This window comes from Lonchura striata, chromosome W (assembly GCF_050655825.1).
Source record: "Lonchura striata isolate lonStrDom1 chromosome W, ASM5065582v1, whole genome shotgun sequence".
Classification (NCBI taxonomy): domain Eukaryota; kingdom Metazoa; phylum Chordata; class Aves; order Passeriformes; family Estrildidae; genus Lonchura; species Lonchura striata.
Genome location: NC_140743.1, coordinates 40,740,481 through 40,752,323, shown reverse-complemented (window position 1 = coordinate 40,752,323; position 11,843 = coordinate 40,740,481). Strand labels below are relative to the sequence as shown.

Sequence of the window (11,843 nt, the reverse complement as noted above, 5' to 3'; positions counted from 1 at the left end):
GGTCATTTCGGTAATCTTCCACGACCCTTTCCCATGCTTCCAAATCAAGGGTGGAGAATGGTACCTTAACTAGTACCTTTTCTCCCTCCGATGTTACTGTTTCTCATAAAGGAGCTTGCAATATTTGTCCTCTGGTTCGAGATGCAACTGGGCTGCTTATGGGGGTTGGAGCATGTGTTCTTTCTGAAGGAAGAGAAGGGGTAGGTGGAACAGGTGGTGTAGGTGGTATAGGTGGTGCAGGTGATGCAAGTGATGCAGGTGGTGCAGGTGATGCAAGTGATGCAGGTGATGCAGGTGATGCAGGTGATGCAGGTGGTGTGTGTAGTGTAGGTGTTGCAGGTGGCGCAGGTGGTGCTGATGCCTCTCCTAAGTTCTCACCCCTTCCTTCTTGCCTTCCTAAGTGAGGACTAAATAGATCGCTTGGATCTTGTTCTTGTTCTTCTAGTGCTGTGCGATAGACTTTATCTATCCTCGTGCACCTCTGTCCTATACTACAGGCTGAGGAGCACCGTTTAAGTTTCCTCATTTTGCCTCTGTTTTCTTTTTCAAGAGCTAGAACAAGGGGATCAGAGGGGGCCCTGATGCCACAGTCCCTTTGCCAATCAGGGTTATTTCGGAGGGAGAAAAACATATCACAATAAGGAACTTCCTCCCATTTCCCTTCCCTTCGTAAAAATAGCATTAACTGTAACAAGGTATTATATTCTAATGTACCTGTAGGAGGCCATCTGGCCCCCTCCTCTAGGCGATAGAGTGGCCACCAATGGGAGCAATATTTGATTAAACTCTTTTTATTTTACACACCCCCTTTGCCTGCTATTTCTTTCCAGTGAGCTAAGATGCATCCTAATGGACTGGCCTTGGATACTTCTGTACTTTGTCTTGCTCCCATTATGTCTCCTTAACTTATTTTAATAACGTATGTAACTTGTTGTTTGCCCCTTCCCGCACAAATTACAAATTCCTACGAGTTTAATCCAGACTACTGGGAAAAAAATAATTTTTTTTTTTTTTGTTAGTTAGTTACAACTCAGCAGCAGATGCTCTCGATCCTGAACAGCAGTATCACTCTCTAACAAACTCTTAGTAACCAGTGATGCTTGTAAGTGGTGATTGCAAGTCCTAACTTGTACTAGCTGCGCTAGTAGCTAGCCGTGTTTAAAGCAATCTTATAAACCGCGGCTTGTGCACGCCCACTGCGCTATTGGCCAAACCAGGCTTAGAGCACTCTCGTTAGCTCTGAGCTGCGCTCTCGCTCACCAGAGACAGCCCTTGCCCTGCATGCACGCTGCTTCTCAAGCAGATGTGCCCATCTGTTCTATCAGATAGTGCTGACTGAGAGCTGCCTCACCCCCGCGCTTTCCAGCAATATCGCAACGCTGCGCCACGTTCAGGTATCTTAGCACCGCCACGTCTCACCCTCTTAAACTCACACAGACACCCACACGTATGCAAGCACGCACGTCCGGACGTAACAAACACACCACACTGAAACTGGGATTTCTCCCTTTCCCCAAGCTGCTCTATCGACCACGGGGAAACCTTCCCCCCCCTCCAGCTGCGCAATCAGTTTTTGGGAGGGGGAGCAACCTCTTTCCTTCCCTGAGCTGCGCAATCAGCCTCGGGGGGGAACCTCTCCTCTGCCGATCTGCTTGCAAGCCCCTTTGACAAACCTGCGCGCAAAAACATCTTAATGCGACTTATCAGTGTGTCCTGGGTTGTAAAATAAGCTTGTATTCTATTTGCCATCTGTTGAAGGCAAACCTGTCGGACAGGTTTTGTTATCTCTCTCAGAGACAATGGTTTGCCCCGTAGAGGCAATGGTTTGTTTATACACTATTGACTGACTCACTGCCGGGCTGGTAAATGTAACACCGTGAGGGGTCCCACCCAGAGGGGGAAGCCAAGCACTCTATTATTGTTTAAAGGGGTAGCTTTTTGGGGAGAGGAGGCAGCTCTCTGGGCGGGACTCCGAGAGAAGCAGCTCGCTCTCGCTCTCTTCGCGGGATTCCCAGAGAAGCAGCTCTCTCTCTCTCTATTCGCGGGATCTCGCAGCGAAGCAGCCGGAGCGCGCTGAGGCGACGGCAGCAGAGCTCAGAGGCAACCCTGGCGCAGAGGAAGACCGGCCCCACTGCCACCAGATCTTCAGAGGAAAACTATACCCTTCTAAAGATCACCACTGCAGCTGCAACTCATCAACCATTTCAAGGGGAGCAATTGTCCCAGCAGAACTGCTACGGGCACCCCGACTCCTCAGGTTCTGGACTTTCTCACTGGTTTTGTTTGTACCGATTGCATTTGCCTTTTTAAATTGTTGTCTAGTTTTCTCCTAGTAAAGAATTGTTACTCCCATTCCCACATCTTTGCCTGAGAGCCTTTTAATTTAAAGATCCTGGTAATTCAGAGGGAGGGGGGTTTGCCGTTCTCCATTGCACAGGAGGCTTTGCTCTCTTCCACAGACTCCTGTCTTGTCGAACTAAGACAGATTTTGGCGCATCAACGTGAGGCCCGAAGGCATTGAGAGGGAAAAAGGATTAACAGTTCTTAAGTAATTTGGTTTTTTGTTGTGTGTAAAAACATCTTCAGCATCACCATGTGGTCTAGTTTACCTTGGTTTGGGTGGCATGTGGTCGTAGCTATACTTTTCCCATTTGCAGACCCTTATCTAAAAATGGGTCCTATAACTAAGGCTACGGTGTCTGTTATCAAGTTTGGCTTCTGGGTTAATTGGGTGAGTAATTCATGGATCTTTAATTTCCTCTGGAAGGCAGGTACATGGATTCATAGCTATCACACGTTAACTGTATGTTTTTGGGGTTACTTTAATAACGGTACCTACTGCGAGGAAATAGCACCTGGGCAAACTTTCTCCCAACCTTTTAACCATCTTTTTGGGTCTGCTCCACCAGTTCTCAAAGGGTTAAGATCCTTTATAAGTGCTAATGATACCATACAATGGGTGGTGTTGCTGATAGTCCTGTTATATTTAGCATTCAGAGATAAGGGAAGATTAACCTGGATAACTACCCTCACACCTACACCAGAGGCTAGGTATGCTCCTGCAGAACCTGACACTGCCCCAGAGACTTGAGATGCTGCTGCTCCAGAGCCTGACCCTGCCCCACAGCCGACCTCAGAAATGAACTGCCCAGATTGGGTGAGGGTTCTGGTTAAGGAGATACGAGAGATGCTGAGAGTGCATTTCCCCAGCTGGTGAGAAACCGGCCCTTTGCCTTGAGGAGGGACAGTCTAATAGTACAGCTTTGGAACCCACAAATGTTACAACTGTCCAGATTCCAGCTGAACCACAAAGGCAGTAACAGCCAGCAGCAGTTGCCCCGGTAGAAACAAGGAAGTCTAAGATGAAAGCAGAGTACCCTGAAGATAGGGACAGGAATGGAGGAACCTCACAACCCACAGGGGACCCAGAGATTGCTATCATCACCGAGTCCCTGACGTACGAAAGTCTTCGTAATCTGCATAAAGACATTGTGAGACGAGGGCGTGAGGCTTATACTACTTGGTTACTCCGGGTTTGGGATCTTATGGGTACAGGCGTGCAGCTGGACGGTGGTGAGGCAAGGAACTTGGGACCCTTGACCCAGGACTCGGGTATAAATCAGGTTTTTGTAAGGGAACCAGGGTCCCTTTCTCTCTGGGAGCGGCTCTTAATGAGTGTCAGGGAGAGGTTTGTCCACAGAGAGAGAATGCAAGAGCACCATCATAGAATGCGCTGGAAGACCCTCGAGGAAGGGATCCAACAGCTGAGGGAAGTGGCAGTATTGGAGGTACTCTTTGGGAGGGATGGACGACACAATAATGACCCTGAAAAGGTCAGGTGTACGGGACAAATGCTGTGGAGTCTGGCTAATCTTGGGCCATCTCAATACACCACCTTCATTGCAACAATCAATGCTGACGCTCACCGGGAGACAGTGGGCTCTGTTGCCAACAAACTTAGGAATTATGAGAGTATGATTAATGGCCCAATGCAGGCTCATATCTCAGCTGTGATTAAGGAGTTTAAAGAGGAGATGAGGGAGGAGATAAGGAAGGTTAATGCAGCACCCGTGAGAGTCACAGGCCCCAGAATCAGCGCCCAACAATCCCCAGCTAGAGAGAGAGGGTACACCCCAAGGGCTAATCTGTGGTTCTTCCTGCGTGACCATGGGGAAGACATGGGGAGGTGGGATGGGAAACCCACTTCTGTCCTGGCAGCACGGGTCCGTCAACTTAAGGAGGGAAACTCTAACCGGGGGAGTTCCACCAAAGTGAAGGTAGCCTCAACCTCCCGTGACCAAGCTTGTGGGTACGATCTGTCAGACCCCCTTGATGGGACCTCTAGTATGTATGCCCAGGAAAGGAATAATAACCAGTGTTAGAGGGGCCCTGTCTCTAGCCAGGGAGAGGCACGGGAAAACCGGATCTTCTGGACAGTGTGGATCCGATGGCCTGGCACATCAGAGCCACAAAAATATGATGCTTTAGTTGATACTGGTGCACAGTGTACTCTGATACCATCGGGACATGTGGGGGCAGAGCCTGTTTCCATTGCTGGTGTGACAGGGGGATCACAACAATTGACTCTGGTGGAACCCGAAGTGAGCCTGACTGGGAAGGAGTGGAAGAAACATCCTATAGTGACTGGCCCAGATGCTCCGTGTATCCTAGGCATAGACTTGCTCCGGAATGGATATTACAAAGACCCAAAGGGACTCAGGTGGGCTTTTGGAATAGCCGCTGTAGAGGCAGAAGACATTAAGCAATTGAACACCTTGCCTGGACTGTCAGAAAACCCCTCTGCAGTAGGACTCCTAAGGTTGGAAGAACAACGCGTGCCAATTGCGACCTCGACAGTGCACCGCCGGCAGTATCGGACGGATCGAGATGCCGTGATCCCCATCCACAAAATGATTCGGGAGCTGGAGAGCCAAGGGGTGGTCAGCAAAACCCACTCACCCTTCAACAGCCCCATCTAGCCTGTGCGCAAATCTGACAAAGAATGGAGATTGACTGTGGACTATCGTGGCTTAAATGAAGTGACTCCACCGCTGAGCGCTGCTGTACCGGATATGCTGGAACTCCAGTACGAGCTGGAGTCCAAGGCAGCAAAGTGGTATGCCACCATTGATATTGCTAATGCGTTTTTCTCCATCCTCTGGCAGCAGAATGCAGGCCTCAGTTTGCTTTCACCTGGAGGGGCGTGCAGTACACCTGGAACCGACTGCCCCAGGGGTGGAAACACAGCCCCACCATCTGCCATGGACTGATCCAGGCTGCACTAGAAAAGAGTGAGGCTCCAGAACACCTGCAATACATTGATGACATCATTGTGTAGGGGAGCACAGCGGCAGAAGTGTTTGAGAAAGGTGAGAGGATCATCCAGATACTACTAGAAGCTGGCTTTGCCATCAAGAAGAGCAAAGTCAAGGGACCTGCCCGAGCGATCCAGTTCCTGGGAGTGAAATGGCAAGATGGACGGCGCCAGATTCCCACTGAGGTCATCAACAAGATCACAGCTATGTCCCCACCAACCAGCAAAAAGGAAACACAAGCTTTCCTGGGTGCCATAGGTTTCTGGAGAATGCACATTCCCGAGTATAGCCAGATTGTGAGCCCTCTTTATCTGGTTACCCGAAAGAAGAATGATTTCCACTGGGGCCCTGAGCAGCAACAAGCCTTCACCCAGATCAAGCAGGAGATCGCTCATGCTGTAGCCCTTGGCCCAGTCAGGATGGGACCAGAGGTCAAGAATGTGCTCTACTCTGCAGCCGGGAACCATGGGTTGTCCTGGAGCCTTTGGCAGAAAGTGCCTGGGGAGACTCGAGGCCGACCACTGGGATTCTGGAGCCGAAGTTACAGAGGGTCTGAAGCCAACTACACTCCCACAGAGAAGGAAATCTTGGCTGCCTTTGAAGGAGTTCAAGCCGCCTCGGAGGTAATTGGCACAGAAACACAACTCCTCCTGGCACCCCGACTACCGGTGCTGGGGTGGATGTTTAAAGGAAAGGTTCCTACTACCCACCATGCCACTGACGCCACATGAAGCAAATGGATTGCCCTCATCACTCAACGCGCCCGTATTGGAAACCTGAATCGCCCTGGGATTTTGGAGATAATTACGAACTGGCCAGAAGGTGAAAACTTTGGTCTCACTGATGATGAGGAGCAGGTACAAGTGACAAGGGCTGAGGAGGCTCCACCATACAACCAACTACCAGCAGAAGAGACCTGCTACGCTCTTTTCACTGACGGTTCCTGTCGCATCGTAGGGATGAACCGGAAGTGGAAAGCAGCCGTATGGAGCCCCACACGCCAAGTTGCACAAGCTACCGAAGGAGAAGGTGGATCGAGCCAACTCGCCGAATTCAAGGCCGTTCAGCTGGCTCTGGACATTGCTGATAGGGAGAAGTGGCCAAAGCTCTACCTTTATACTGATTCATGGATGGTAGCCAATGCTCTGTGGGGCTGGCTGGGAAGGTGGAGGAAGGCCAACTGGCAACGTAGAGGAAAGCCAATCTGGGCTGCTGATATATGGAAAGACATTGCCTCTCGGGTGGAAAAGCTGACGGTGAAAGTCCGTCATGTAGATGCCCATGTCCCCAAAAGTCGGGCTAATGAGGAGCACCAAAACAACGAGCAGGTAGATCAGGCAGCAAAAATAGAGGTGTCAAAGATAGACTTAGATTGGCACCATAAGGAGGAGTTGTTCCTGGCTCGATGGGCTCATGATGCCTCAGGTCATCAGGGCAGAGATGCCACCTACAAGTGGGCACGAGACCGAGGGGTGGATCTAACCATGGACAGTGTTTCCCAGGTTATCCATGACTGTGAGATGTGTGGTGCCATCAAACAGGCCAAGAGAGTGAAGCCCCTATGGTATGGTGGGCGGTGGTCCAAGTATAAGTATGGGGAGGCCTGGCAGATTGACTACATCACACTGCCCCAGACACGCCAAGCAAGCGCTACGTGCTGACCATGGTAGAAGCCACCACTGGATGGCTGGAGACTTTCCCTGTACCTCATGCCACTGCCCGGAACACCATCTTAGGCTTGGAAAAGCAAGTCCTGTGGAGACACGGCACCCCTGAGAGAATTGAGTCTGACAACGGTACCCATTTCAAGAACAGCCTTATCAACACCTGGGCCAGAGAACATGGTATCGAATGGATATATCATATTCCCTATCATGCTCCAGCTGCCGGCAAAGTTGAACGGTGCAACGGACTCCTTAAGACTACCCTGAAGGCACTTGGTGGGGGAACATTTAGAAACTGGGAAATTAACCTGGCAAAAGCAACCTGGATGGTCAACACCCGGGGGTCTGTCAATCGAGCTGGCCCTGCTCAGTCAGAACCCTTACATGCAGTAGATGGTGATAAGGTCCCTGTAGTACATATGAAAGGTATTTTAGGGAAAACTGTTTGGATTAATCCCACCTCAGGCAAAGACCAACCCATTCGTGGGATTGTCTTTGCTCAAGGACCTGGTTACACTTGGTGGGTAATGCAGAAAGATGGGGAGACCCGCTGTGTACCACAGGGAAACTTGGTCTTAAGAGAGAACTGGGTGTAAGATTTCATGGTGTGCAGATGGAAATAGAATAAGGAGTGGATAATGTCCTGGTTTGTAAAATAAGCTTGTATTCTATTTGCCATCTGTTGAAGGCAAACCTGTCGGACAGGTTTTGTTATCTCTCTCAGAGACAATGGTTTGCCCCGTAGAGGCAATGGTTTGTTTATACACTATTGACTGACTCACTGCCGGGCTGGTAAATGTAACACCGTGAGGGGTCCCACCCAGAGGGGGAAGCCAAGCACTCTATTATTGTTTAAAGGGGTAGCTTTTTGGGGAGAGGAGGCAGCTCTCTGGGCGGGACTCCGAGAGAAGCAGCTCGCTCTCGCTCTCTTCGCGGGATTCCCAGAGAAGCAGCTCTCTCTCTCTCTATTCGCGGGATCTCGCAGCGAAGCAGCCGGAGCGCGCTGAGGCGACGGCAGCAGAGCTCAGAGGCAACCCTGGCGCAGAGGAAGACCGGCCCCACTGCCACCAGATCTTCAGAGGAAAACTATACCCTTCTAAAGATCACCACTGCAGCTGCAACTCATCAACCATTTCAAGGGGAGCAATTGTCCCAGCAGAACTGCTACGGGCACCCCGACTCCTCAGGTTCTGGACTTTCTCACTGGTTTTGTTTGTACCGATTGCATTTGCCTTTTTAAATTGTTGTCTAGTTTTCTCCTAGTAAAGAATTGTTACTCCCATTCCCACATCTTTGCCTGAGAGCCTTTTAATTTAAAGATCCTGGTAATTCAGAGGGAGGGGGGTTTGCCGTTCTCCATTGCACAGGAGGCTTTGCTCTCTTCCACAGACTCCTGTCTTGTCGAACTAAGACACAGTGCCATTCCTTAACAAAAGAAAATAATACATACCGCTTTTGGTCCGCTTATCGATGAACCGTAGTCTGCTCTCCGTAGTGTACAGCCGAGGCACAGAGTCCCTCCCGGGAAGTGCCCCGCGGTGCCTGAGGGTGTCTGCCCTCAGCCGGACTCACAGATGAGCAGAGATGTCCCTTCGTGGTCGCCAAATGAAGCGATACGCAGAATAAATAAATAGACTCCACAACTCGATGTAGTTATGAAGTGGGTATGTATGACAGCGCCCGGCACAAGTGAGATAGCTCTCCGAAATCTTGTGCCCCGAGCTGGAGTTTGTTCCACAATTTTATTCACAAAGGTGTTCCATATGCAATACATTACACAACTTTTTTTATGCATATTCAACCCCTGGCCCCGCCTGTCTTCTCCTCTCATGCTAAATAGGTCCACGCCCTTCTGGGCATGCGTGGTTTTCTGTGGTGGTCTTTATGGGGATTTCTGGTGGTCTTCTGAGGCTGAAACCATAGTCTTCCTCTGCATTGAACTTTTGAACTCTTCTCCTCTGCGCATGCGCTTTTGGTCTTCTGCTCTGTTATCTGGATAAGTCCATCATCCTTGACAGAGGGGCCTCCTTATCTGAGTTCTTTGCATTCCTGGTCTTCTCTGGTATTTGTCTTTTTGCAAGAAGCTTTAAAGAATTTTTTTCTTCCTATGTCTTTTGCGCCATGGCAGAGGTTTCTTAAAATTCAACACATGATTCTACAAACATGATATATTCATTTTTGATACATTCATTTTTGATACATTCATTTTGTTAGCTCAAGTGATCTCTGGAAGATCTCTTATTTTAAGGTGATGGTGGAAGAGGAGGATAGGGAGAGAGGGTTTGAATGGGTGACATAGGACTAGACATAATAGGATTGGGTGAAGCAGGTGAGGAAGTAAGGGTAGGGGCAGGCAGGATAGGGTTAGGTTCTCTTGGTCTTGCGGGGGTTATCTGTAAATCAACATCTGTATCGTTCCTCCAGTTCAGACTTTCTTTCAATGCAAAATGTTCTAAACAACATTTCTCCTTCACACAAACCTCACACTTATCACTTGTGGATACCTTAACTACCATCAATCCACATTCAACCTGCCATTCTGGCTTATCTCACAAGTAGAAAAACAAATCAGTATACGGAACCTCATCCCATTTTCCTTCACGTTTACAGAAAAAAATCAATTGCAAAATAGTGTTATGTTGTAATGTTCCATTTGGTGGCCATTTTTCACCACCTTCCAAAACATATTCTGGCCACCATGTATTACAGTAATCAATTAACTTACCCTTATGTAAGTCTTGCCCAAAATTACCTTGTTTCCAATGTGCTAATAAGCACCCCAAAGGAGAAGAACGTGGTATGGGGGCATTGCTGCCCAGTAGACCTTTAAGCTTCTCCATATTACAGCTACAAGACACTACAGAATGCCGAACCTGCAACGCTTTCGCGATGTCTAACGGACGGTGCCTAGGCAATAACACAGGAATTCCTTTAACCCAACCGAGCGTAGCTTTCACTGCGTCTTATCGGCAGGTTCCACACCAAATTAAAAGCACCTTACCTCTCTCCAGGGGATGTTGTGAGCGGCGGAGGGTCGCGGCGCTGATGGGCTCCCCAAGAATCCTTTGGTGCTGGCTGGAGCGTGATCGGGCCGCGGGGTCCTCAGCAGCGCTCGCAGGGTCCCAATCTGGGTCACCAAAATGTTAGTGTTCAGAAACACACATAATCATGGGATATGATTATATTCAGGTGCTTTTATTAAGAGCTCTGGGAGTCGGAGTACAGACCCAAATCTGACTCCAACATGGCTTTCAAGCTGAATGTTTTTTATATTCTATCGTTACACAACTCACATATTAATTATTAAACTTACATTGTTCTATTGTACACATTGACATGAGTTTCTTGTGATCTTTCTTAGGTCACTGACCAGAGTTTCTCATGATTATTCTTATGATTAAACAGTAATTATACTTAATTACTAAACAATCATCACATCTAACAATTATATCAATTATCATGTACTAGCTACACGGTGCAGTTCTAGCAAGTACGAGTTCTCCATGTGCTTAGAGTGTTTGTTTTTCCAGGGCCTACTAAGCTTATTTTTCCTTTTAACCCTTACTCCCCATTATTTTAAAACCCTTTTACTATCAAAAGCAACTGTGAGGTGTGGGAAATCAAAATGTCTTTCAGACATTTTTAGAGGTTCCAGGCCTTGGTCAGAGGCATTCTAGACCTCAGCAGGCAGCTGGAAACAGCTGTGATTTTGAGTTTGAACCATGTAATGAATTAGCAACTTTGAAGGTGGAAAAAGCAGTCACAAAGGGTTAGATAGTATAGTAAATGTAGCTACAAAGTAGAGGGGAAATTTTTTTAGTAGTGTACAGGGGGGTTTTAGCACATGTACAGGGGGGGTTTTACTTTGTACATAGGGGTCAGAAGTTCTAAGATGGAGGAATGTGGGCTGATCCTGTCCTTCCTCTTTCTTCTTCCTTACCTCCATGTTCTTGGTGATGTTGGCACTCACAGATTGGTTTAGAGTAGAAAAGCAGTTTGTAATATAGGTAGTAGGTATTGGGGAATAATTGTAAACATGTTATACGTAATATATCTTATAAAAGATAGCAGCAGCCCTGGGCGGGGAGGGAGAAGAAGACGACACCGGACAGTCAGGGTGTCAGGAGTGTGTGCATCTCTGCCTGGGCCGCTGATCAAACAGCCGCAGCCCGCGAACACAATCTGTTAGATAACTAGCAATAAATAGTCTTGAGACCGAACAACAAGAGACTGTGGAGTTTTCCTTTGGAAGCATGGGTTGGAGGTGAGACTTTACCACCATACGAGACCCCAAACCAAACCCGGGGTTCTCACAGGGAGGAAGTGGGAGTGACTGGGTGAATGCTGGGGGTGACTGGGATATACTGGGAGACACAGGCAGTCACTGGGATCACACTGGGCGCACTGGCATCAGACTGGGAATGACTGGGATCATACTGGGATTAGAGTGGGTGTGATTGGACCCTGACTGGGGGTTACTGGGAGCTACCAGGCCCATGCAGGGACCAGCTAGGGACATAATTATACGAACTGGGAGCAACTGGGATAAAACTGGGGGCAAGTGAACCATGCTGAGGTAACTGGGAGTGCCTGGCAATGACTATGAGAATGGTCAGGGCAACTGGGATATACTGTGAGTGTCTGAAACCATACAGGTGCTGATAGGGACCAAATTGGGAGTGACTGGGAATATGCTGGGGGGACTTGGAACACACTGGGAGCAAGTGGGAGTGTCTGGGGCCTTGCTGGGAGAGACTGAGAATCATACTGGAAGTTACTGGGACTATGCTAAGGGCAACTGGGAGAACTGGGAACACACTGGATCAAAGTAAAGGCAACTGGGACCATGCTGGGGGCAAATTGC

General features: G+C 48.7%; 1 protein-coding gene across 1 annotated transcript in view; it reads left to right on the top strand.

The window, feature by feature from the left end:
• Positions 1-243: 243 nt before the first annotated feature.
• Positions 244-11,843, top strand: part of LOC146763187 (U1 small nuclear ribonucleoprotein A-like) — a 29,372-nt gene continuing 17,772 nt past the window's right edge. The window contains exon 1 of the mRNA XM_085571155.1: positions 244-326. Coding sequence (XP_085427281.1) covers positions 244-326 — 83 coding nt within the window. The remainder of the gene's footprint in view (positions 327-11,843) is intronic.